Source organism: Crotalus tigris, unplaced genomic scaffold (assembly GCF_016545835.1).
Source record: "Crotalus tigris isolate CLP2741 ecotype Arizona unplaced genomic scaffold, ASM1654583v1 scf7180000021203.308827, whole genome shotgun sequence".
NCBI lineage: Eukaryota > Metazoa > Chordata > Lepidosauria > Squamata > Viperidae > Crotalus > Crotalus tigris.
The window spans coordinates 1-26771 of NW_024098395.1; the positions used below are offsets into that span (position 1 = coordinate 1).

The following is a 26771-nucleotide window of genomic DNA, read 5'->3' on the forward strand; positions in this document are numbered from 1 at the left end:
GGGAGAAACGGCTGAAAGAGAGCTGCAGCACAGCTGGAGACTTGAACTCGGGTTTCAGGGGGTGGGGCAGGCCTCGGACATCGCCAACCTGGTGCCCCCCAGACCCATCAGGAATTCGGGTGTTGGACACCCAGCACCTCAAAACATGGGAACTGTGCTGCCTTTGGAGAACTAACTGTGATTTCAAGAAGATGCTTCTGGGGGCTTCAGACCATGACCAAGTTTATGCTGGGGAATTCTGGGAGATGAAGTCCACCCCTCTTTTAAAGCAAGCTGATTGGGGGATTCTGGGAGTCGAAGTCTGTTCCTCTTAAAGCAGGATGGCTGGGGAATTCTGGGAGTGGAAGTCCACCCCTCTTAAAGAAGGCTGGCTGGGGGATTCTGGGAGTGGAAGTCCACCTCTCTTAAAGCAGGCTGGCTGGGGGATTCTGGGAGTGGAAGCCCACCCCTCTTAAATCATGCTGGATGGAGGATTCTGGAAGTTGAAGTCCACCCATCTTAAAGATGCTGGATGGAGGATTCTGGGAGTTGAAGTCTGTTCCTCTTAAAGCATGCTGGCTGGGGAATTCTGGGAGTGGAAGTCCTCCTGTTTCAAACCATGCTGGCTGGGTAATTATGGGGGTTGAAGTCCACCCATTTTAAAACATAGTGGCTTGGGAATTCTGGGAATTGACATCTATCCCTCTTAAAGCAAGCTGGCTGGGGAATTGTGGGTGTTGAAGTCCTCCTGTCTTAAAACACAGTGGCCGAGGAATTCTGGGAATGGAAGCCCACCTCTCTTAAAGCAGGCTGGTGGGGAATTCTGGGAGTGGAAGCCCACCCCTCTTAAAGCAGACTGGCTGAGGAATTCTGGGAATGGAAGCCCACCCCTCTTAAAGCAGGCTGGCGGGGGAATTCTGGGAGTTGAACTCCACCCCTCTTAAAGCCTGCTGGCTGGGGGATTCTGGGACTGGAAGTCCACCCATGTTAAGGCTGAGAACCCCACCCTACCCCCGTGAGACAGCTGTGTCCTTAGCAAAGTTCAATTCTCACATGTCGAATCCTTTTAAGTGCCCTCCGTCAACAGTTGTGCTGGTGGCACAACTAAATCCCGGCGAGGCTGGGGGAGCTTTGAACATGGGTGCCCCCCCGCCCCCTCCCCACTGCTGTTTCCAGCAAAGACACTTTTCCATCACACCCAAAGTGTGGGCTCTTTGCAAAAGCTGGCTTGGGACACAAACGAAGAGGGGAAAGTGCGCCCGTTTGTGTGTGTGTGTGTGTGTGTGTGTGTGTGTGTGTGTGTGTGTGTGTGTTGAAGGTTCTATTCTTAGGTGCTGACTCCTGGCTGCTATTCTTAGCCCAAAATGCTGCCTCATCGCCCCGGAAAGGGTGCCAGCTCCCAGCCAGAGCCTGCAGCTTGAAGCCCACCCTTCGGCCAGCCAACCCCATGGAGAGGAAATGGTTCCTCTCTCCCTTGGTACCAACGGAAAAAGGGGGGGCAGCGGATGGGACGCCCTGGACCCTCCACATCGAACAGCGAGGACAATGAAGCAGTGGAACAGAAGTTGCCTTCAGAAATCGTGGGTGCTCCATCACTGGAGGGTTTTAAGAAGAGACTGGACAGTCACTTGTCTGAGATGGTGTAGGTTCTCCTGTTTGAGCAGGGGGCTGGACTAGATGACCTCCAAGGTCTCCATTCTATTCTATTCATTATTCTATACTATTCTATTCTATTTTATTCTCTTCTCGTCTATTCTATTCTATTCTATTCTATTCATTATTCTATTCTATTCTATTCATTATTCTATTCTATTCTGTTCTGTTCTATTCTATTCATTATTCTATTCTATTCTATTATTATTCTATTCTATTCATTATTCTATTCTATTTTATTCTCTTCTCATCTATTCTATTCTATTCCTCTTTTAATTCTATTCTATTCTATTCTTATTCTTATTCTATTCTTTCTATTCTATTCTATTCATTATTCTATTCTGTTCTGTTCTATTCTATTCATTATTCTATTCTATTCAATTCTATTCAATTCTATCACTATTCTATTCATTATTCTATTCTATTCATTATTCTATTCTATTCTATTCTATTCTATTCTATTCTATTCTATTCTATTCTATTCTATTCTATTCTATTCTATTCTATTCTATTCTATTCCATTCCATTCCATTCCATTCCTGTTTTAATTCTATTCTATTCCTGTTTTAATTTCTTTAATTTCTATTCCAGTGGTGGCGAACCTATGGCACGGGTGCCAGAGGTGGCACTCAGAGCCCTCTCTGTGGGCACACGTGGCATCGCCCCATTCTGGGAGTGGAAGTCCACCCCTCTTAAAGCAGGCTGGCTGGGGGATTCTGGGAGTGGAAGCCCACCCCTCTTAAAGCATGCTGCCTGGGGGATTCTGGGAATTGAAGTCCACTCCTCTTAAAGCAGTCTGGATGGGGAATTCTGGGAGTGGAAGTCCACCCATCCAAAACCTCCAAGGCAAGGAAACAGCAGCTTCAAGACAGAGCTACACAGTTCAAGGAACTCAGTTCCTTCTTCAACCACTTAGTTGTTCTTTGTGTGTCTGGCCTCCTTTCTTTGCTTGCCTCCTCCTCCTCCTCCTCCTCCTCCTCCTCCTCCTCCTCCTCCTCCTCCTCCTCCTCCTCCTCCTCCTCCTAATGAATAAGGCACCCAACACAGAAAAAAGCTCCCCATCAGACGCAAAAGTGCTTTTTCAAGAGACCGGAGGCATGAATCTCCCTAGCCTTCCAATCAAAGATGTGAAATTAAATCCCCCTCCCCTCACAACTGACCCCAGAAGAAAAACTAGTCCTGGAGGGAGGTTAAACTTTTTCCTTTCGTCCACCTTCCCAAAAGGCTCCCCACCCACCCAACCCAGAGGGTCTCCCCAGAATGCTTTCTAAGTGAGCCCACCGCTGCACCCAGTGTGGTCAAAAAAAGTCAAGATGGCAACCGCCACACGCTAACTAACCAAGGAGAGAGAAGCAACCTTGAACTAAGGAGAAACTTCCTGACAGTTAGAACAATTAACCAGTGGAACAACCTGCCTCCAGAAGCGGTGAATGCTCCAACAGTGGAAGTTTTTAAGAAGAGACTGGACAGCCATTTGTCTCAAATGGTATAGGGTTTCCTGCCTGAGCAGGGGGTTGGACTAGATGACCTCCAAGGTCCCTTCCAACTTTATTACTGTTATTGTTAACATTAAGCCTGAATGAGATAGTCAAGAGAGGGGTCATTAGTTGTCTTTAAAAACAACACAAACACATTATTATTATTATTATGGATCATCGCACAGTCAGCCAGATGTTCAGACTGGATTTGGCATTTTGTCTACCTATCGAGTCCTTACCCAGGACCTGGGATAGGCAGATGTGGATGTTTGATGGTATTACAGATATCGTCTGTAATACCAGGATGGAAGCAGTTCCTAGTAAGGCTGCCTTTTGCAATTGACTAATGGCGAATTTGTCAATGCCAATGGTGTACAAGTGGTGCTCCAGTTGTTTTGGGATTGCACCCAAGGCGCCTATGACTATTGGTACTACCCTTGCTTGCTTTTGCCACAGTCTTTCTATTTCTATTTGTCGGTCTTTGTATTTTGTTATCTTCTCCAGTTCTTTCTCGTCTCTTCTGCTATCTCCAGGCACTGCCACGTCCACTATCCAGACTTTTTTGTCTTTCTTATCGACAATTGTTAAGTCTGGGGTGTTGTTGTTGTTGTTGTTGTTGTTGTTGTTATTATTATTATTATTATTATTATTATTATTATTATTATACTTTCACCAAAGTGCCTTCACCGCCTCCGATTCTAATCGCTGTTTTGTCAAGAGACCCTAAACACAAGTAGTCCCCGACGTAAAATCGTTCCCTTAACAACGGTTTGTATTAAAGATAAGCCCTGAAAAAGTCAGTCCCGAACTCAATTCGAACTCGTGACCGCTGCCCCACCCCCGCCAGTCTACGTGATGGCAATCGAGGGTAAATCCCATTGACAACCAGTTGCAGCGTCCTGAGGTCACCCAATCGCAATTGGTTAGGGTTTTTTGCCCGTTTTGGGCAAAACGAGGGAAAAAAAACAATGCCATTGGTCAAGCTGGATTCGCATTCACAACCCAGGTCAACTCAACTTTCGACCGCAGGACTTGACTTACTGACCACATTGACCCGTGGGAAACTTAGTTGTAAAGTTGGCGTCTGGTCAACTTAAGACGATGATGACTAAAAATCAGAAATTGTGGTCGTACGTTCAGGATGGAAACTAACCAAAGAGAGAAGCAACCTAGAGAACTAAGAAGAAATTTCCTGATAGAACAATTAATCAGCAGAACTCCTTGCCTCCAGAAGCGGTGAATGCTCCAACACTGGAGGTTTTTAACAAGAGACGGGGCAGCCATTTGTCTGACATGGTATGGGGTCTTCTGCCTGAGCAGGGGGTTGGACTAGATGACATCCAAGGTTCCTTCCGAGTCTGTCATTCTGTTAATTCAGTGGTGGCGAACCTATGGCACGGGTGCCAGAGGCGGCACTCAGAGCCCTCTCTGTGGGCACGCACGCCGTCGCCCCAGTCCTAGACCTTCAGCTGGGTTTTATAAAACCTTTTCGCTTTAGGCCTCCGCCGCCATGTGCAAAAAAAAAAAAAGGTTCAATCAATCAGTCAATTTCAACTTCTCGCGGGAAAAAAAAAGATCTTGCAAAGTTGGGTTTGATTGATTGAACTTTTTAGTCCCACCCAGTCTGCTGTTACCACTGTAGCCACGCCCACCCAATGGGCCACACCCACCCGGCACCCGACGATGCATAAGTGGGTTTGGGGTTGCAGTTTGGGCACTCAGTCTCTAAAAGGTTTGCCATCACTGGGTTAATTAACCAGTGGAACTCCTTGCCTCCAGAAGTTGTGAATGCTCCAATACTGGAAGTTTTTAAGAAGAGACTGGACAGCCATTTGTCTGAAATGGTGCAGGGCAGTGGTTCTCAACCTGTGGATCGGGACCCCATTTGGGGTCGAACGACCATTTCACGGGGGTCACCAAACAACGCAGTCCGCCATTTTTTTCCCCTTTTCCTTAGCTGTGCTGCTCCCTTTTATTCTATTGGCTTTTGAAAGCCAATAGAATAGACTCTCTTGAATAGGGTCTAATTCTATTGGCTTTCCAAAGCCAATAGGAATTGTCCAGGCTGTCTCTGCCCTGCTGAGCCCGCCAAAAGTCCCATTCTGCAAACGGGGCTGCACCAGTTGAGTAGTCCTCCACTTACGACCGGTTGAGTAGTCCTTGACTTACGACCGGTTGAGTAGTCCTCGACTTACAACCGGTTGGGGGTCGTGGCATTAAAAAGGTTGAGAACCACTGGTTATAGGGTTTCCTGCCTGAGCAGGGGGTTGGACTAGAAGACCTCCAAGGTCCCTTCCATCATCATCATCATTATCCCTCCCTCCATGCGAAACGTCTGAAGGGTTAGGGTTGTGACATCCCTGGCACCGTCACTTACCATGATGGTTGTGTCTTCGGATGCGCTGGCAATGACGTTGTCGTTGTGGGGACACCAGTCGATGTCCAGCACGGGGGCCGTGTGTCCAGTCACCAGGGGAACGTTCTTGTCCACGCGGCCCACCTGCAAACATACATGGAGAACAGGGTATTTTTAATTAATTTATTTCATTTATATGCCTCTTTCCAAAGGAAGATTCTGGTCCGTGCACCCAGGAAAGATCGGCACGAACTTGGTGGCTCCCCCAGACTTAGTTTGGCCTAGCGGTCAAGGCACCAGGCTAGAAACCAGGAGATGGAGAGTTCTAGTCCTGCCTTAGGCCAACTGGGGTGACTTTGGGCCGATCACCAGGCGACGGTGAGTTCTAGTCCCGCCTTAGGCGTGAAAGCTGGCTGGCTGACTTTGGGTCGATCACTGGGAGACGGTGAGTTCTAGTCCTGCCGTAGGCATGACAGCTGGATGGGAAACTTTGGGCTAATCACCGGGAGACGGTGAGTTCTAGTTCTGCATTAGACATGAAAGCCAGCTGGGTGACTTTGGCCGATCACCAGGCGACGGTGAGTTCTAATCCTGCCTTAGGCATGACAGCTGGATGGGTGACTTTGGGCCAAACACCAGGCGACGGTGAGTTCTAGTCCCACCTTAGGCATGAAAGCCAGCTGGGTGACTTTGGGCCAATCACCAGGAGGCTGTGAGTTCATCCCGCCTTAGGCATGAAAGCCGGCTGGGTGACTTTTGGGCCAATCACCAGGCAACGGCGAGTTCTAATCCTGCCTTAGGCATGACAGCTGGATGGGTGACTTTGGCCAATCACCAGGCGACGGTGAGTTCTAGTCCCGCCTTAGGCATGAAAGTCAGCTGGATAACTCTGGGCCAATCACCAGGCGATGGTGAGTTCTAGTCCCGCCTTAGGCATGAAAGCCGGCTGTGTGACTTTGGGCCGATCACCAGGCGACGGCGAGTTCTAGTCCCGCCTTAGGCATGAAAGCCAGCTGGGTGACTTTGGGCCAATCACCGGGCGACGGCGAGTTCTAATCCTGCCTTAGGCATGACAGCTGGATGAGTGACTTTGGCCAATCACCAGGCGATGGTGAGTTCTAGTCCCGCCTTAGGCATGAAAGCCGGCTGGGTGACTTTGGGCTGATCACCAGGCGACGGCGAGTTCTAGTCCTGCCTTAGGCATGAAAGCCGGCTGGGTGACCTTGTGCTAGTCCCTCCCTCTCAGCCCGGCCCATCTCACAGGGTTGTCGTTGTGTGGAAAAGAGGAGTAGGACTGTGTGTTGGACACGTTTGTCGCTCGAGTCACTTGTCAGAATAACGGCAGGATTCCAATCAATACAGTAAAGAAATAAGCCGAGAGGGTCTCCCCCTGGGGGGGGGGTCTATTAGGAGCCTCCTGACTTTGTGGTCCCGACAAGGTGCGTTACACAACTCGTCCTTTCCACCAAGGACAAAGAAAACAGAGCGATTATTCCTCGTGACGTAGCCCAAAATCATCGGGGACAATTTTGGCAGCCCCGTCACGCTCTTGCAAACTGCACTTCCCGCACTCCGACTCCCAGGTGCGCCTGGCAGAACAAGAACATCCTGAACCCCTCCTGGGCATCCGAGCGCGGGCTCCCCTCCGAAGGGGGGGATTGTTCGGGAAGGCCGGGCGACTTTGAGAGGGCGGGTCTCGGGCCCCTTCTCCCTCCCCCCCGTGGCTTTTCATTTTTTGTCCCTCTGGTGTTGAGGGGTTGCCCTCCCCCAGCCTCACGCAGGCTTTAGTTGTTGGTGGAGAGGAAGAGAGGAAGGGAAGGAGAAGGAGCGGAGGAAGGGAGATAACAAGAGAAAGAAAGGGAAGGAAAGAAGGGAAGGAAAAGGAAGGGAAGGAAGAGAAAGGAAGGGAAGGAAAAGAAGGGAAGGGAAGGGAAGAGAAGGGGAGGGGGGGAGGGGAGGAAAGGAAAGGGAAGGGAAGGAGTGAAGAGAAGGGAACGGAAGGGAAGGGAAGGCAAGGAAAGGAGGGAAGAGAAGGGAAGGGAAGGAAAAGAAGGGAACGGAAGGGAAGGGAAGGGAAGGAAAAGAAGGGAAGGGAAGGGAAGAGAAGGGGGGAGGGGAGGGGAGGAGAGGAAAGGAAAGGGAAGGGAAGGAGTGAAGAGAAGGGAAGGTAAGGCAAGGCAAGGCAAGGCAAGGAAAGGCAAGGAAAGGAGGGAAGAGAAGGGAAGGAAAAGAAGGGAAGGGAAGGGAAGGAAAGGAAAGGAGGGAAGAGAAGGGAAGGGAAGGGAAGGAAAAGAAGGGAAGGGAAGGGAAGAGAAGGGGAGGGGGGAGGGGAGGAAAGGAAAGGGAAGGGAAGGAGTGAAGAGAAGGGAACGGAAGGGAAGGTAAGGCAAGGCAAGGCAAGGAAAGGAAAGGAAAGGAAAGGAGGGAAGAGAAGGGAAGGAAAAGAAGGGAAGGGAAGGGAAGGAAAGGAGGGAAGAGAAGGGAAGGGAAGGGAAGGAAAAGAAGGGAAGGGAAGGAGTGAAGAGAAGGGAAGGTAAGGCAAGGCAAGGCAAGGAAAGGAAAGGAAAGGAAAGGAGGGAAGAGAAGGGAAGGAAAAGAAGGGAAGGGAAGGGAAGGAAAGGAAAGGAAAGGAGGGAAGAGAAGGGAAGGGAAGGGAAGAGAAAGGGAGGGGAGGAGAGGGAAGGGAAGGAAACGAAAAGGAAGGAAAGGAAAGGGAAGGGAAAGGGAAGGGAAGGGAAGAGGGAGGGAAGGAGGGAGGAGGATAAATGGGGAAGGAGAAGAAGAAAGAAAAGGAGAAGGAGGAACAGAAATGATGGGGAGGAGGGCTGTGGGGTCCTTGGTGCTCTCTGATCTTGGATGTTTTCTTGCAGACGTCTCATGACCCAACTAGGGAACATCATCAGTGCTAGAAGGGAGTGGGGTTTGCTGAGGGGAGGAGGAGGAGGAGGAGGAGGAGGAGGAGGAGGAAGGATCAAGGAGAAGAGAAAGTAGGGAAGCCATGAGGGCTGGGAGATTGTCGGGGGGATCAATGCAGCCCCTACCCTAGATCTACGGTGGCAGAGTTCTCCTCCAGGCGCCCTGACCTTGAGCGAGCTCCCTCGCCTGCCGCCCCCCCCCCAGGGAAATATGAGCTGTGGAAAAAATGCCCCCCCCCCTTCAGCCTCCTCCCTTCGTTTTAATTGTTCCCAAAGTGAGTCACTTATTATTGTGACTCAGCCGGACAACTGCTCCAGTCCATCTCACACAGGCTGGCCAGTCCAGGGCAGGAAGGGGGGATTGGGGGGGGGGGAGAGAAGGGGACACTTAGAGGTCAGCTGTCTGAAGAGGGAAGAGGAAAGAGGACAGTGGCGAGGGTGCAAAACATTCACAAGCAGCAAAGGCCGGGCTGAAGTGCACGGAAAAAGACTTTGGGAGGAGGAAAAAGTCCAGAGAAGAGCAACTAAGAGGATCCAAGGCCTGGAGACTTAAAACGTACGAAAAACGGCTGTGGGACTTGGGTTTGGCTAGTCTAAAGAAAAGAAGAAAGAGGGGAGACAGGATAGCGGTATTCTGGTATTCGGGGGGGGGGCTGCCACAAAGAAGAGGGGGTCAAATTATTCTCCAAAGCACCAGAGGGCAGGATGAGAAACAATGGTTGGAAACTGATCAAGGAGAGAAGCAACCTGGAATTAAGGAGAAACTTCCTGACAGTGAGGACAATGAACCAGTGGAACAGCTTGCCACTAGAAGTTGGGGGCGCTCCATCACTGGAGGTTTTTAAGAAGAGACTGGACAGCCACTAGTCTGAGATGGTATAGGTTCTCCTGCTAGAGCAAGGGGCTGGACTAGAAGACCTCCAAGGTCCCTTCCAGCTCTATTCCGTTCTACCTTAGGGGTGAACCTGACAGCAATCTTCCAATATTTGAGGGGCTGCCCCAAAGAAAAGGGAGTCAAGCTATTCTCCAAAGCGCCTGAAGGCAGGACAAGAAGCAACGGAGGGAAACTAATCAAGGAGAGAAGCAACCTAGAACTAAGGAGAAACTTCCTAACAGGGAGGACAATTAACCAGTAGAACAGTTTGCCACCAGACGTTGTGGGTGGTCCATCACTGGTAAGGTTTTTAAGAAGAGACTGGACAGCCCCTTGTCTGAAATGATCTAGGGCGGAGGTAGGCAACCTTGGCTCTTTTATGACTTGTGGATTTCAACTCCCAGAATTCCTCAGCCAGCATGGGGGAACTATGGCCCCTTCATGACTTAAGGACTTCAACTCCCAGAATTCCTGAGCCAACATAGGGGAACTATGGCCCCCTTCATGACTGGTGGACTTCAATTCCCAGAATTCCTGAGCCAGCATGGGGGAACTATGGCCCCTTCATGACTGGTGGACTTCAATTCCCAGAATTCCTGAGCCAGCATGGGGGAACTGTGGCCCCCTTCATGACTCGTGGACTTCAACTCCCAGAATTCCTGAGCCAGTATGGCTCAGCTTGGAAGCCTCTCCCTTTCCCCTCAGGAATTCTGGGAGTTGACGTCCACGAGTCATAAAAGAGCCAAGGTTGCCTACCCCTGGTAGGGTCTCCTGCCTGAACAGGGGGTTGGACTAGATGACCTCCGAGGTCCCTTCCAGCTCCATTCTGATTGATTGGCTCTCTTGCTTCCTTTGGGGTTCAAGATATTTTGCCAAACACCGTTTTTTTTTTCCTCCTGCAGGTTCATCCAGGCCACCTGGAAATTGTCCTTAGATGCAGGATGTGTGGGCAGCGATAGTCCAATGGGGCATGTCCATCTTTTTGCCGGAGAGGCGAGCAATTCGTCACGCCTCCCCAACTCGGTGTCCTGCCTCGGCTGTCTGGAGGGATGTCGTGCGCATCGTGGTGTCATGGCAGAAACGATGTGAAATGGGTGGTTGAACAAAGGGAGGAAATAGCAGGGTGTCCTTCAGGGGGTTTGACATTGTCAGGTCTTGTGGTTCTCTGTTTGGCCGGCTTTTTTTTTGATTTAATGTCCTGGCCGTGTCATACTTTGCCTGGTGGGAGTTCTTGGTGCTCTCTGAGCTGGGTGGTCTTCTTGCAGGCCTTTCACGACCCAGCTAGGAAACATCATCAGGGTTAGAAGAGAGGAGGAGGAGGAGGAGGAGGAAGAAGAAGAAGACTGTGGGGTCGTTGATGCTCTCTGAGCTGGGTGGTCTTCTTGCAGGCGTTTCACAACCCAACTGGGGAACATCATCAGCGTTAGAAGGGAGGAGGAGGAGGAGGGGGGGGGAAGACGATGACTGTGGGGTCCTTGGTGCTCTCTGAGTGGTTTTCTTGCAGGCATTTCACGACCCAACTAGGGAACATCACCAGTGCTAGAAGAGATGATGATGATGATGATGGTGGTGATGATGATGATGATGATGATGATGAGGAGGAGGAGGAGGAGGAGGAGGAGGAAAATTATGGGGTGTTTGATGCTCTCTGTGCTTGGCGGTTTTCTTGCAGGCATTTCACGACCCAACTAGGGAGCATCATCAGTGCTAGAAGGGAGGGGGATTTGCAGAGAGGAGGAGGAAGAAGAGGAAGAGGAAGAGGAGGAGGAGGAGGAGGAGGAAGAGGGGGACTGTGGGGTCCTTGGTGCTTTCTGAGCTGGGTGGTTTTCTTGTAGACCTTTCACAACCCAACTAGGGAACAGCATCAGGGCTAGAAGGAAGGAAGGAGGAGGAGGAGGACTGTGGGGCTGCCCTCTGAGCATGGTGGTTTCCTTGGAGATGTTTCACTGCCCAACTAGATTATATACAGCGGTTTGCCCTGCCCACCATTAAATATATAAATAGAGAGTATCTAAAGCATTAATTAACCAACAGCCAGATAAGCATGGATTAACACCAGCCGAACAGTCAAGCAGAAAGCAATACCCCAATCAAGGAATTACTAAGGAGAAAATCGCTGCCCCATCAAATGTCTATGTCCTCCCTGCGTGGAAAGGAGCTTTAAACCTCTGTTTCCAGCTGGACCGAGGACCGGGCACGGTCCCAACAGCTGGAGGCATTAAGAAGCCAACTCCGATGAAGGCTGCATTCACACAACGCACGAAAAACCCAAGGATAGCGACCGCGTTGGGCGTTGGAACGGGAAACGCGATCTCCAGCCACGACGTTTTTTTTCCTCCCTGCAAAAGTGCCGGATCGGTTTACGTCGGCCACATCAAGCGTGTTCGGAGGATTCGGCCACATCAAGCGTGTTCGGAGGATAAGTGTCCCCAAAAGGGATTTAAGCAAACTTTCTCAATAAATAAACTCCATCAGAGGGAAAGAATAACTTGGGAAACGGACGTCAAACATCCAGGTTAAGGATGGCTGCAAAACATGGTGGATTGCAAATCAAATATGAATTGGCAGAAAAAGGCAATTTGAGGGGGCATCAGGAAAAATATTGCACAGGGGATCCTAAAAGTAAAACAATTTGTTTAGTAACCGTTCAAACTTTCAACAGAACCGGAAAAAAAAAAGTGAATTATGTCCAGTTTTCACACTTGCAACTGTTCCAGCATCCCCATGATAAAAATTTGGACACTTGGCAACTGACCCATGTTTACGACGGCTACAGCGTCCTGGACGTAGAGATGGGAAGGCCTGGGGGGAAAAAAGCTGGACAAATAGGGGGGGGGAAACAGAGTTTTTTCTGGGTTTTTTTTTTTTTGAAACGGCTTTGGAAGGGGGGGAAGGAAAAAAATGTTTTTTTCCCCAATTTTTCCGGGTTTTTTTTTCACTCCAGGTATCCCCATCTCTATCTGGAGTCAGGTGATCCCCTTTTACCGTCTTCCAACAAGGAAAGTCCATGAGGAAGCCAGATGGGTGGAAACTAACCAAGGAGAGAAGCAACCTGGAACTAAGGAGAAACTTCCTGACAGTGAGAACAATTAACCAGTGGAACTCCTTGCCTCCAGAAGCGGTGAATGCTCCAACACTGGAAGTTTTTGAGAAGAGATTGGACAGCCATTTGTCTGAAATGGTCTCTAGGGTTTCCTGCCTGAGCAGGGGGTTGGACTAGATGACCTCCAAGGTCCCTTCCAACATTATTATTATTATTAACAAACTGCCTAAATAAATGGTGAAGAAGAGACTGGACAGCCGTTTGTCTGAAATAGTACTATAGGGTTTCCTGCCTGAGCAGGGGTTTGGACTAGATGACCTCCAAGGTCCCTTCCAACTTTATCATTATTGTAATCAAGGAGAGAAGCAACCTGGAACTAAGGAAAAACTTCCTGACAGTCAGAACAATTAACCAGTGGAACAACCTGCCTCCAGAAGTAGTGAAGGCTCCAACACTGGAAGCTTTTAAGAAGAGACTGGACAGCCATTTGATCTGAAATGGTATAGGGTTTCCTGCCTGAGCAGGGGGTTGGACTAGATGACCTCCAAGGTCCCTTCCAACTTTATTATTATTATAACCCTGCACTACACTTGATCTCCCATATCGTGTTTCCCCGAAATTAAGACCTGGTTGCTCTGCACTCTTTCTAGAGCAGCGATTCTCAACGTTTGTGTGACGGCGACCCCGTCACACAAACGTTATGCGCATGCGCAGGCGCGGCACGCATGGGGGCGGGGCCCCACGCGCGGCGCGCATGCGCGGCATTGCCCCCCCGCGTGGGGGTGTGCATGGGGGCGGCCCCCCGCGTGTGGCGCGCATGCGCGGCGGCGCCCCCGGAGGCGTGCCGCCACCCCCATGCGCGGCACACATGCGCGGCGCCGCCCCCCGGAGGCACGCCGCCACCCCCATGCGCGGCGTGCATGCGCGGCGGCGCCCCCCGGAGGCGCGCTGCCACCCCCACGCGCAGCGCGCGTGCGCAGCACCGCCCCCCGGAGGCGCAGCGCGCCCCCAGAGGGGACAAAATGGCGGATCGCCACCTTTGCCGACCCCCGAAAAGAGGTCGATCGACCCCAAATGGGGTCGCGACCCATAGGTTGAGAACTGCTGTTCTAGAGTCTCAACATCTTTTTTCCATCGTGGTGACCAAAACTGGATGCCGTATTCCAAGTGTGGCCTTACCAAGGCCTTGTAAAGTGGTATTAATACTTCACGTGGTCTTGATTCTGTCCCTCTGTTAATGCAGCCCAGCACTGTGTTGGCTTTTTGGGCAGCTGCAGCACACAGCTGGCTCCTATTTAAATGATTGTTCCTCCTACATAAATGTGGATCCATTCCACGTATCGTGGCCGGAGCAAGTTGTGGTGGCATTGCGTGGTCACAAAAGAGGATCACATGACCTGGGATAGTGCAACCGTCATCAATACGAGTCAGTTGCCAATCGTCTGAATTTTGATCCCGTGACCCTGGGACACTGCAACCGTCCTAAGTACAAGTCAGTTGCCAGCACCTGAATCTCCAGCATCACACTGGGGTCGTCAGTGTGAAAAACATCCATAAGTCCCTTTTTTCGGTGCCGTTGTAACTTTGAATGGTCACTAAATGAACTCTCATAAGTCAAGGATCACCTGTAGTTTTACTCAATACAGGTAGTCCTCGATTTATGTCCATTTCCTCCCTGAGCAGGGGGTTGGACTAGATGACCTCCAAGGTGCCTTCCAACATCATCATCATCATCAATAATATTAATATTAATGTTAATGTTAACATTAATGTTAATGTTAATATTAATGTTGATGTTGATATTAATATCAGTAATATTAATATTAATATCAGTAATATTAATATTAATAATAATAATTACTACTACTAATAATAATAATATTAATAATAATAATAATTACCTTGACGTGGTTGTGGGGCTTGTGTACTCTGAGGAAGATGAGAGCTATGCCAGAGGTTCAACCATACTGGACAGGTCTCATCAGAGGAGTCAGACAAAGAGTGTCTCTCCCATAAAAAATATGGTGAGACGTAAATTTCAGAATGCCATACCGGCTCGGACGTCGCCCGGGTTAACAAGGTCCGCACTAGATATTGGAGTTCCTGGATATCTGGTGAAAAATGGGTTACAGGACTCAGGACTGTTGGCTGAGCAACCAGGGCCAGCAGCTGCAGAACTACTGGAAGAAAAGGTGTTTACCCGTCGCAGATACACAGTGATGGAAAACAAAGAAATAATGATCTGTTACTACAGATCAAGTCCAACAAGAAGAGGATATCTAAAACGAATGCACGAATTCTGGAAAGAACAACATCCAGAATCAGAAATAACAGAACAGAGACTAGCAGATCAACGCCGATTTATAACACGAAATAAAGTATTTACAGAAACAGAATTAGACGAACTGCAAAGGTTTACCCAGGGCAAAGAAATCAAAGCCTTACAAGAAGTAATTCAGAATGTAGAGGCAAACCAGGGGGAGTTGGCAGTGAAAGAATCCAGTAGAGATATACAACTGTTCTCATTTGGAAACCAGGCACCTCTTCCTCAGGAAGAACAAAACCCTCTAACTAAAGAAATAAAAGAATTGAAACAAAGAATAACTGAGCATCTAGAACAGCACAAAAACAACAGAATAAGGCTGCCTGCATTGAAGCTTGTTCCAAAGAAACAGCTAGCACAAGCATTAAAAGATGCAAATACTGCAATAGCAAGTATAAGCACCAATTCACTGCAAGAAACAAACCAACTAATGTACAGCACAGCTGCAGTTATAACAGAATACCTGGGATGCAAAATCAACAAAAAAGAAAAACAAACAAACAGTGCACCACAAAAATGGAAGGTTAGACTAGAAAATAAGATCAGCAAGTTAAGATCACATGCAAGCAAGCTAGAACAGATGAAAGAAAAGAAGCTGAAGAACAAGAAGACCAAAGAATACCTAATCAAGAAATACCACTTAGAAACAAGGAAGATCAAGGAAGCACTGGAAATAATAAAGCAACAAATAACAGCTATAGCCAGGAAAATCAGTAGATATGAAGCTCGAATTGCAAACTATAGGCAGAACCTCCAATTTCAATCCAATCAGAAACGTTTCTACCAATCCATCAATGGAGAAACTGCAAGGAATCAGTCAGTACCTGACAAGGAAGAAACAGTGCAGTTCTGGAAGCAGATATGGGATAACCCAAAGAAATACAACAAGGATGCGGCTTGGTTAAAAGAGGTGGATGCAAATAAAACAGAAGTTGAAATGAAAGAACTAGTAATAACAACAAAAATGGTAGAAAAAAGAGCAAAGAAAATCAAAAATTGGTCAGCACCAGGTGAAGATGAACTGCATGGGTTTTGGTTGAAACATCTAACTGTTATACACCCACTCATTGCCAAGCAGTTCAACAATATACTACAAGGAGGAGAAATTGAAAAGTGGCTAACAACTGGGAAAACCTACCTAATAATGAAAAATCCAGCAAAAGGGGCAACACCAGGTAACTACAGGCCAATTACCTGCTTACCAACAACTTTCAAATTACTAACTGGTGTGGTAGCTGATGCAGTACAACAGCATCTAGTTGAAAACAATCTCTTTCCACCTGAGCAGAAAGGAAACCGCCCCAATAGCAGAGGAACAAAAGATCAACTCCTAATAGACAAAATGATCTTGGAAAACTGCAAGAGAAGGAAGACCAACCTGAATGTGGCATGGATTGACTACAAAAAGGCATTTGACTCTCTGCCACATGATTGGATAATCAAGTGCCTAGAAATAACAGGAGTCAGTAGAAACATCAGAAAATTTGTGCAAAGATCGATGGCACAATGGAAGACACAGTTGCAGATCAATGGTGAGAGGCTGGGAGAGGTTAATATCAAGAGAGGAATATTTCAAGGAGATTCATTATCACCATTACTATTTGTTATTGCACTGTTTCCTCTGTCAACAATACTGAATAACTCAGGACATGGCTATCAAACATCAAAAACATCTGCCAGACTATCCCATCTCCTTTACATGGATGATCTGAAGCTGTATGGAAAAACATCATCTGAAATAGAATCGCTGCTCAACACTGTCCGTATATATAGCCAAGATATTGTAATGGAGTTTGGCTTGGACAAATGTGCCACACTTACTATCAAACAAGGAAAAATAGTGAAAACTGAAGGAATCAAGATGCCCCACGAAAATAACATTAAGAGTCTGGATGAGGAAGAATACTACAAATACTTGGGTATCCTTCAAGCTGACAACATCAAGCACACTGAAGTCAAGAAAAAGATTAGAGGTGAATACATCAAGAGAGTGAAGAAGATCTTAAAGTCCAAACTCAATGGAGGAAATACCATAAAGGCAATCAACACCTGGGCAATCCCAGTCATTAGGTACACAGCTGGAATAGTGGACTGGACTCAAGCAGAACTAAAAGCAATGGATAGGCAGACCAGAAAAATAATGACAATGAATCATGCCCTTCATCCACGCAGTGACATTGATAGACTTTATCTACCAAGGCAAATAGATGGGCGTGGAATGCTACAAGTACATCAGATGGTTGAAGAAGAAAAAATGGCTTTGGAAGAATATCTGAAGAACAATGATGAAGATGCACTGAAATTAGTATATCAGGAAGGCTTACTGACTACTGGAGAGACCAAACTGGCCTACAAGAAAGACCAAATGAAGAACAGAATAGAGGCATGGGAAGACAAAGCACTACATGGCCAATACATGAAAAAAATAGCTGGGAAAGCAGATAATAATAAAACCTGGCAATGGCTAAGAGCAGGAAAATTGAAGAAAGAGACCGAGGGACTAATTCTGGCTGCACAAGACCAAGCCTTAAGGACAAATGCATACAAAGTCAAAATTGAGAAGACAGCAACAGACAGTAAGTGCCGCCTATGCAAAGAAGCTGAAGAAACAGTGGACCACTTGGTAAGCTGTTGCAAGAAGATTGCACAGACTGATTACAAGCAGCGGCATGACAAAGTAGCAACAATGGTGCATTGGAAGATCTGCAAAAAATATCATTTGCCTGTAAGCAAAAACTGGTGGGATCATAAAATAGAGAAAGTCATAGAAAATGATAAAATTAAACTGCTCTGGGACTTCAGAATTCAAACAGACAAGCACCTGCAACATAACACCCCAGACTTAACAATTGTCGATAAGAAAGACAAAAAAGTCTGGATAGTGGACGTGGCAGTGCCTGGAGATAGCAGAATAGAAGAGAAAGAACTGGAGAAGATAACAAAATACAAAGACCTACAAATAGAAATAGAAAGACTGTGGCAAAAGCAAGCAAGGGTAGTACCAATAGTCATAGGCTCCTTGGGTGCAATCCCAAAACAACTGGAGCACCACTTGAACACCATTGGCATTGACAAATTTGCTATTAGTCAATTGCAAAAGGCGGCCTTATTAGGAACTGCTTCCATCCTGCGACGATACCTGTAATACCATCAAACATCCACATCTGCCTATCCCAGGTCCTGGGTAAGGACTCGATAGGTAGACAAAATGCCAAATCCAGGCTGAACATCTGGCTGACTGTGCGATGAATGATAATAATAATAATAATAATAATGTTGGAAGGGACCTTGGAGGTCATCAAGTCCAACCCCGTTGGCAGGTAACCCTATACCAGTGGTTCTCAACCTTTCTAATGCCGCGACCCCATAATACAGTTCCCCATGTTGTGGTGACCCCCCAACCACTTATACATCACCGGGTGCCAGGGGCGTGGCCAAAGAAAAGGGGGGAAAATGGCGGACAGCCTTGCTTGGCGACCCCCGTGAAATGGTCATTCGACCCCAAATGGGATCCCGACCCACAGGTTGAGAACCACTGCCCTATACCATTTCAGACAAATATACCATTTCAGACATTATTTTTACTACTAATATCGACATCAATATTAATAATATTATTAATAATAATATTAATCGATATTAATATCAATAATATTCATATTCATATTTGTTTAGCGACCATTCCAAGTGACAAAGCACTGAAAAAAGCACGACCAGCCCTTAGAAAAATCGCAGCATCCCCCAGGGTCACGTGATCAAAATTTGGGCGCTCAGCAATTGGCGCATACTTACGACGGTCACACCATCCTGGGGCCAGGTGGTCACTATTCGTGACCTTCCCAACGGCTTCCCATGAGCAAATTCACTGCAGAGAAGTTGGATCCGCTTAACGACCGGGCGACCCACTAAACAACTGCAGGGATTTGCTAAACAGCCGTGGCAAAGAAGGTCGTAAAAACCAGGCATGGCTCACTTAGCGATCGCCTTGCTTGGCAACGGAATTTCCGATCTCAGTCGCGTCGTACCTAGAGGACTGCCTTCCTGTTTTGAATCACCCTGAATTTCCCCGGAATTTTAAACAGTAACCACATTTCCAAAACGTTGATTCAAAATGCTGATTCAACCAGTGGAACTCCTTGCCTCCAGAAGTTGTGGCTGCTCCATCACGGGAGGTTTTCAAGAAGAGACTGGACAGCCCTTTGTCTGAAAGTGGTATAAACCAGGGGGTTGGACTAGAAGACCTCCAAGGTCCCTTCCAACTCTATTCTCCTCCTCCTCCTCTCTCTCTCTCTCTCTCTCTCTCTCTCTCTCTTTCTTTCAACTCCCCTCCTTTCTAGCACTGATGCTATTACCTAGTTGGGTCATGAAATGTCTGCGAGAGAACCACCAAGCTTAGAGAATACCCAGGACCCCACAGTCTTTCCTCCTCCTCCTCCTCCTCCTCCTCCTCCTCCTCCTTTTTAAGAAGAGATTGGACAACCATTTGTCTGAAATGGCATAGGGCAGTGGTGGCGAACCTATGGCACACGTGCCAGAAGCGGCACTCAGAGCCCTCTCTGTTGGCATGGGTGCCACTGCTGCCAGCAGCAGGTCCATCAGCCGCCCGGAGCAGCACAAAGGAGACAAAGCGGCCGACTTGCAAGCTCAAGTAGACGTGGTAGAGCAGAGGTCAACAACCATTGTCGATTGGTGGACTGGAAGAAAAGGGAGGGGGAAGCATTTTACATGCGTGCATGCACGCACGGGGCCGCAAGCAAGCACCTGCTGAAAATGGGGCGGGGCTAGTGTCTGCGTGATACTCACTAGCCCTGTCCCGTTCTTGCGTGGTGCAGCGCCTTATATCTGCACCCCGCGGCACGGCGGTGGCCGTTTTTGCGCCTTGCAGCACGGTGGCCCATTTTTGCGACCCCGGTTTTTGCGTGCCAGAGGCAGCACTCAGAGGCGCCTCCCTGCCCCGCCCCCCGAGGCACCGCAATGCTAATGAGGCCCTGGCACTTTGCAATGAATAAGTGGGTTTTGGGTTGCGGGTTGGGCACTCGGTCTCTAAAAGGTTCGCCATCACTGGCATAGTGTCTCCTGCTTGAGCAAGGGGTCGGACTAGAACACGGGTCCCCAACCCCCAGGCCGCGGAGCGGTACCAGGCCATGACATTCCAGCAACCGGTCCGCACAAACAAGGGAAGCCCCATCCGCGGGATGCAGGCAGCACGCAAAACCACGCACCCTCCAGTCCACGGAATAACCTCTCTCCATGTAACCGGTGGTCCCTGTTGCCCAAAATGTTGGGGGCCTCTGGAGTAGAAGACCTTCAGGGTCCCTCCCAACTGTGACATTCTGTTCTGTTGTGTTCTGTTCCGCTCTCTTAGCCCTGCTTTTTTTTTTTTGGCAGGGATCAGCTTGTGAACATAACACTGAGATCTGGCACCTTTGTGCGTCAAAGGAACAAATCCACATTTCAACTGCAGCATCTCCTCTCCCTTCCAGGGATGCCGCTTCTGCTCGCTGTTCCTCCATTTCCCGATCGGTTGGGAACCAATTTCTCGCTCCTGACTGCAGTCCGTTATATACGGGCGCGCATGCACACTCAAACCCCCTCCGCGTCATTTTCTAAGCGAGTCTTTCTCTTTCGTTCCGCTCCGTGCAAAGTGGGCTCCTGACAATTTTTGAAGGAAAGAAATGACTGGATTCTCTCAATTTGGGGAGTTTTCCATCCCGTCTCCAAACCAGAGGAGACAATTGCTCCGTTTACTCAAAAACGCAGCGCAAGGTCAGAAAATGGGGAGAGACCTGGCCCACACCAAGAATCGGATACGACTGAATGGATAACGTCATCGTCCATTTTTCCATTTGGTTCACCCTCGTCTCAAGAGCCAACTTTTGAGAGGGATGCAGAGAAAGGGATGAAGGAGAGTACCAAGGATGTTCCGGAGATGAGAAATTAAGGCTAGGCAGACAAATGGAAGGAGTCGAGCTGGGTGCATCTACCCTTGATGATGGGAGATGGAAGGACTTGGTCACCGGCTACAAGGCTACAGTACAGGCCTGAACGAGTGAAATGAACCCCTGAAACCATGCTAAAAACAAACACGATTTGACTTCTAAGATGATCAACAGCCACCTTTGGAGAAGGATGCAGAGAAAGGGATGAAGGAGAGTATTAAGGATATTCAAAGGGGTGAGAAATTAAGGCTAAGAGGAGGAACAGAAGGAATCGAGCTGGGTGTATTTAATCTTGTGAAAAGATGATGGAAGAGGAGATGAAAGGATTGGATCAACAGCTGATCGACGTCAACAGAAGAAGGTTGAGTCATTTCTTTGTCTCCTCTGGCTCCAGAGTTCAAGATGTGGGATAATGGATTGGATTAAGATAATGTTTCTCGACCTCAGCGATTTGACGATGGGGGTGGAGGAGACTTCAACTCCCAGAATTCTGGGAGTTGAAGTTCACCCATCGTCAAGTTGCTGAGGTCGAGAAACATCGGATTAGGAAGAACATCCAAATGAACACCCCGGAACATGCCAGGCCTGGAAGCAGAGGTTGAGGAGACATCTCTCCAGCTTTTCACCCACATTCCTGCCCCCCAAGCAGCATGTCAAGCTTCTCTAGAAAAGATGGGCAAAGTGGCCCATCTTCCACCATCCCAGAGATACCTTTTCCCACTGAAGCCCACAGAGAAAAATTTGTCAACAGACCACAAGAGAGAAGCAAAGTCACCAAGAACTTCCGGAAGTAAGCAAGCAGGTGGAAGGCCCAAAAGATTGACTTGGGTTTGGTTGAACCCTTTGGGTACCTTCAAACTTCTCCAGAAAAGAGACCACAAAACTACATTGCTTGTCCAGAATCAAAAATCGAATCTGGTTAGCTAACCCATCGTCAAGTTGCTGAGTTTGAGAAACATTATCTTAATCCAATCCATTAACCCTCATCTTGAACTCTGGAGCCAGACAAAGACATGACTCAACCTTCTTCTGTTGACGTCCATCAGCTGTTGATCAAGTCCTTACATCTCCTCTTCCATCACCTTTTCCCAAGATTAAATGCATCCAGCTCGATTCTTTCCTTTCCTCCTCTTAGCCTTAATTTCTCATCCCTTTGAATATCTTTCATACTCTCCTTCATCCCTTTCTCTGCGTCCTAAAAAATGACAAAAAAGGTTATCTTATCTTATCTTATCTTTCATACTCTCCTTCCTCCCTTTCTCTGCGTCCTTCTCCAAAGGTGGCTATGGATCATCTCAGAAGTCAAATCGTGTTTGTTTTTAGCATGGTTTGAGGGGGTTCATTTCACTCGTTCAGGCCTGTACTGTAGCCCTGTACTGTAGCCTTGTAGCCACCGGGCCCCGAGTGCGAATGAAGCAGGCCCGGATTGTAGCAATCCACAGAGCCTGCCAGGGAAATTGCCAAGATGCCCTCGCAGAAGGCTCGATTGCTGGTTTTGCCTTTTGCGATGGGCTGGCTTCTGCATTGCTTATATAGGCCAAGGGAATTCTCTCCCTCGCAGGGCTGTTGTGAATCGTTACGGAAGTACCTTGAGTGCGGAAGTCAAAAGCTGCTCCTCCCCATGGCTCCCGCCTCCCTAAGATGGCCACTTACCTTGCTCAAGGGGAGGACCATAAAGGCACCACCTCCTCCCGATTCCACAATGATGGCCAGGAACTTGGGGTTGACAGCGCAGAAGGAACTGTCCCAGGTCACTTTGGAGACGCGAATGTCCTCGTACATCTGGTCGGCCTTGACTGGCTGTCCGAAGACATGCCGGAACTTGCTTTGGCGAACCACCCGACGACTCATGGCGGGGGACCTGGGGTAGGGGTTAAGGGGGGGGGCGGAAAGAGACAATGTCAGCCAGGGAATTGGTCCACAGCCGTCCCCAGACCTTGGACGTCACAACAGAGAATGGCAAGCGGATGAAATTTGCTCTCCTTTCACCTTTCCTTCCCAGTCTCCAAGGCTGCGGTTTTCCTCCTCCATCGGCCTCCTTTTTTTCTCTCAAGCTTTTCCTTCTGTTTTTTTTTCCTTTTTTGGGGGGGGGGACCCTGCTCTATTCTTCCCCAGCAGGTGAGTTCCAGATTAAAAGGATGATTAATCTCCGCGTTTTCATTGCGGTGGGAATCCCGCCATTCAGTCAGGGCTGGCCACCGACGGCAACTTTTAAGACCTATGGACTTCAACTCCCAGAATCCCCCATGCTGGCTGGGTGAATTCTGGGAGCTGAAGTCCACAGGTTTTAAAGTTGCCAAGGTGGGACGTCCCTGCGGTAAATCCATCAGTGGTTATGCAATTAATCAGGGGAACCACCTGCCTCCAGAAGTTGTGAATGCTCCAAAACTGGAAGTTTTTAAGAAGAGACTGGACAATATTTGTCTGAAATCTAACCTAATCTAATCTAATCTAATCTAATCATTTTCTATTCTGTTCTGTTTCTATTCTATTCTATTCTATTCTATTCTATTCTACTCTACTCTACTCTACTCTATATATCCATTCTGTATTCTATTCTTTTCTATTTTTTTCTGTTCTGTTCTATTCTATTCTGTTCTATTCATTTTCTATTCATATTCTATTCATATTCTACTCCACTCCACTCCACTCTCCATTCCACTCCACTCCACTCCATTCCATTCTATTCTTTCCATATTCTATTCTATTTTATTCTATTCCATTCCAAATTCTATTCTATTCTATTCTATTCTATTCATATTCTACTCTACTCCACTCCACTCCTCTCTCCATTCCACTCCACTCCATTCCATTCCATTCTATTCTATTCTTTCCATATTCTATTTTATTTTGTTCTATTCTATTCCAAATTCTATTCTATTCTTTCCATATTCTATTCTATTTTATTCTATTCCATTCCAAATTCTATCCTATCCTATCCTATCCTATCCTATCCTATCCTATCCTATCCTATCCTATCCTATCCTATCCTATTCTATTCTTTCCATATTCTATTTTATTTTGTTCTATTCTATTCCAAATTCTATTCTATTCTTTCCATATTCTATTCTATTTTATTCTATTCTATTCCAAATTTTATTCTATTCTATTCTATTAAACCGACAATGATTTGGGCCAACTGCCAATTGGGCACAGGTCGGACCCTCGGAGCTGAAGATCACAAGAAGCCAGCAGGAGTTTTAAAAAAGTTCATCCACCATCCTGCCCCAATCCTGGCCAAAGAGATGGCTCGGAAAATCCTGGCTCGGAAAAAGGATATGCAACGTTTACAACCAATCAATCAAAAGGGCTTATCGGATGCCCGATTGGGAAGGGCATCAAAGGCCAGGAGCTCAAAGCCTCCCCTTGCTCGGACCCTGGGTGGGAGCTGTGATCATCCCCTCTCTGGAATCTCCCATATCCTTGCAAAGTATGCAGTCTGCTGCCCGCCACTCCATCACGTGGCAGTGAGTTCCGCAGGATTAATTTTGTTGTTCTGCGTTTGGCACGTTCCACAGCGTGCCTGCTTCTTCTCATTCCTCCCGGGGCAATTTTGTTGGGTTACCCCTAATTTTTTTCGTCCTTGCTAAGCTAGAACCTCTACCAACCCCCCCCCCCAAAAAACTCCAGCTCAGATATTAAAATGTTTTTAAAGGAGATTCCTTGTATAAATCTCCCTCTGCCAGGCACCGGATTCTAAATGGGGCCACTGTGCTGGGCACCCCACAAATACAGGTGGTCTTCTACTTACAGCCGTTCATTTAGTGACTGAAGCAACAGCCGTGCTGGAAAAAAAAATGACTTATTACCATTTTTCAGACTTAATGACCCTCACAGCAATCCCCCGTGGTCACGTGATCAAAATTCGGACACTCAGCAACCGACTCCTATTTGTGACGGTCACAGCATCCCGGGGTGTGTGTATGTGTATGTCATGTGATCTCCTTTTGCGAGCAAAGCCAATTCAGAAGCCAGATTCGCTTAACGACTGTGTTGCTAACAACGGCGCCGTTTCACTTAACAACCGTGGAAGAAAGGTCGTAAAACGGAGCCAAACTCGCTTAGCTGCCTCGCTGAACGACAGAAATTTTGGGGTCAGTCATGGCCGTAAGCCGAGGACGACCTGGATAGCTTTTCAGTGGGTGGCAACCGGGCCTAGACAGTCATCTGAGAAAATAGGAGTCAAGAAGTGACCTTGGGGGGGAGGTCATCTAGTCTGACCTTCCCAAGACTAGGAACTGGGATTTACAGTGCCCCATAAGGCCACAACACAATACTCCACTTTTTTTTTAAGGAGGACGGAAAGGCTCGGGGTCACCTCTGGGCTTGAACAGGGGGTTGGACTAGAAGACCTCTTAAGGTCCTCTTCAACTTGGTTACTCTTGAGCCCAAAACTTCGAACTGTATGGATTTTTTTTTACCAAAAATTGCTCAGTAGCTTTAATAATAATAATAATAATAATAATAATGATATCCGTAATACCATCAAACATCCACATCTGCCTATCCCAGATCCTGGGTAAGGACTCCATAGGTAGACAAAATGCCAACTCCAGTCTGAACATCTGGCTGACTGTGCGATGATCCATAATAATAATCATGATGATGATGATGATGATGATGGAAGGGACCTTGGAGGTCATCTAGTCCAACCCCCTGCTCAGGCAGGAAATCCTATACCATTTTGGACAAATTGGCTGTCCATTCTCTTCTTAAAAACTTCCAGTGTTGGAGCATTTGCCCGAGAAACTTATGAGACCAGCCCCGAGTGCGAATCACGCAAACGGGCAAAAATCTAAGAAAGCTCAAAACAAGACCTGAAGTTATTTGGGGAGGGGGCGTCGGGGGGGAGGGCGAGTTCAACAGAATTGGCAGGGGGAACGATGTTTTTGGGGGGGAGGGTGCTGCTTTAAAAGGGGTGACCCCTACCTTTTTGGGCGTTCCCTGATAGACTGCGCTGGGACATGGCGGTTCCATTCCCAAACTCTTATAATGCCAATTGACGGATCTTCTCCCCCCCCCCACTCACCTTTCCTTTTCAAAGAAGTCCACTGGAAACCAAACCTAGATTGCTAAACGTTCCTTTGATGCTGGTTTGTTTAGAGATGAGCCTTCAGGTGTATTTGTGGGGGGGGGGACAGAGAAGGGAAAGGGGGGGGCTACTTGGGTTTGGTTCACACAATTACCCCCTTTTGAAGTTGGGGACTTTCCCAATTACTCCAATTCTCCCGGGTCAGAAGTTTCCCCGTCCCACCCCCCCCACCCCTTTATCCAGCAAAGGCTCCAAAGAGGGGGAAAATTGGGGGGGGTCCCCCTCCGACTTTGCACGGGGGAGGGTGGAAGGGGTCCCAAGGGAATCACCCTAATTCCCACGGATCTAAAGTCCGGGATTGTTTTCCTCTCCCGAGTCTAAAAGCTGAGAGGCTGGAAGAATTGGGGGGGGGTTGCCCTCCGACTTTGCAAGGGGGAGGACGGTGGGGGGGGGTTCCACAAGACCTCACCCCAATTCCCACGGGCCGAAAAGCCCGGCAGAGTTTCTCTCTCCCTTCCCCCCTCCCCCCTCCTATCCAGCAAAAGCCCCAAAGGGGGGGAGGAAATTGGGGTTCGCCCTCCCACTTTGCACGGACGGGGGGGGGGGCTGCCGCAGGGGTCCCACAAGATCTCACCCCAATTCCCACGGGCCAAAAAAGTCCGGCAGAGTTTCTGCCTCCCTCCCTTCCCCCCCCACTTTCTATCCAGCCAAAGCCCCAAAGGGGGGGGGAGGGAAAATTGGGGGTTCGCCCTCCCACTTTGCACGGATGGGGAGGTCCCGCAAGACCTCTCCCCCAATTCCCAAAAAAGTCCGGCAGAGTTTCTCCCCCTCCCCCCCTCCTCAAGAATCGGGGTTGGTGGGGAGGGGGGAGAAGAGAGGGGGGGGAAAACTGGGGCGGGGGTCTCCAGGGGGGCTCCGCGCCCCCAGCCTCTCTCCCCACCCGGCCGGCGCTTGCTTACCTGCTCGTGGGAAAGCGCAACGACGCGGGGATTTCTTCCCCCCCCCTTAAATGGGTGGGTAGGTGGGTGGGCGACGACCACCCGGCCGCTTGCCAACGGGGGCGCTTCCCCTGCCCTGCCCGGCCGGGGGCGACCTCTCCGGGGGACCCCGCGAGGCGCAGCGGGCGCGGCAACTCCGCCCCGGCTCTGCAGCGGCCGGCTATAGAAGGCGCGGCGCTGG

At 48.5% G+C, this 26771-nt stretch overlaps 1 protein-coding gene across 1 annotated transcript; it reads right to left on the reverse strand.

The window, feature by feature from the left end:
• Nucleotides 1-5466: 5466 nt before the first annotated feature.
• CORO6 (coronin 6) lies at nucleotides 5467-26771 on the reverse strand (the record flags this gene model as incomplete). Its single annotated transcript, XM_039369701.1, has 3 exons — nucleotides 26552-26771; nucleotides 22214-22421; nucleotides 5467-5610 (listed from the first exon to the last, which is right to left on the reverse strand). Coding segments are annotated over exons 2-3 (342 nt in total), but the record flags the coding sequence as incomplete, so codon positions are not given.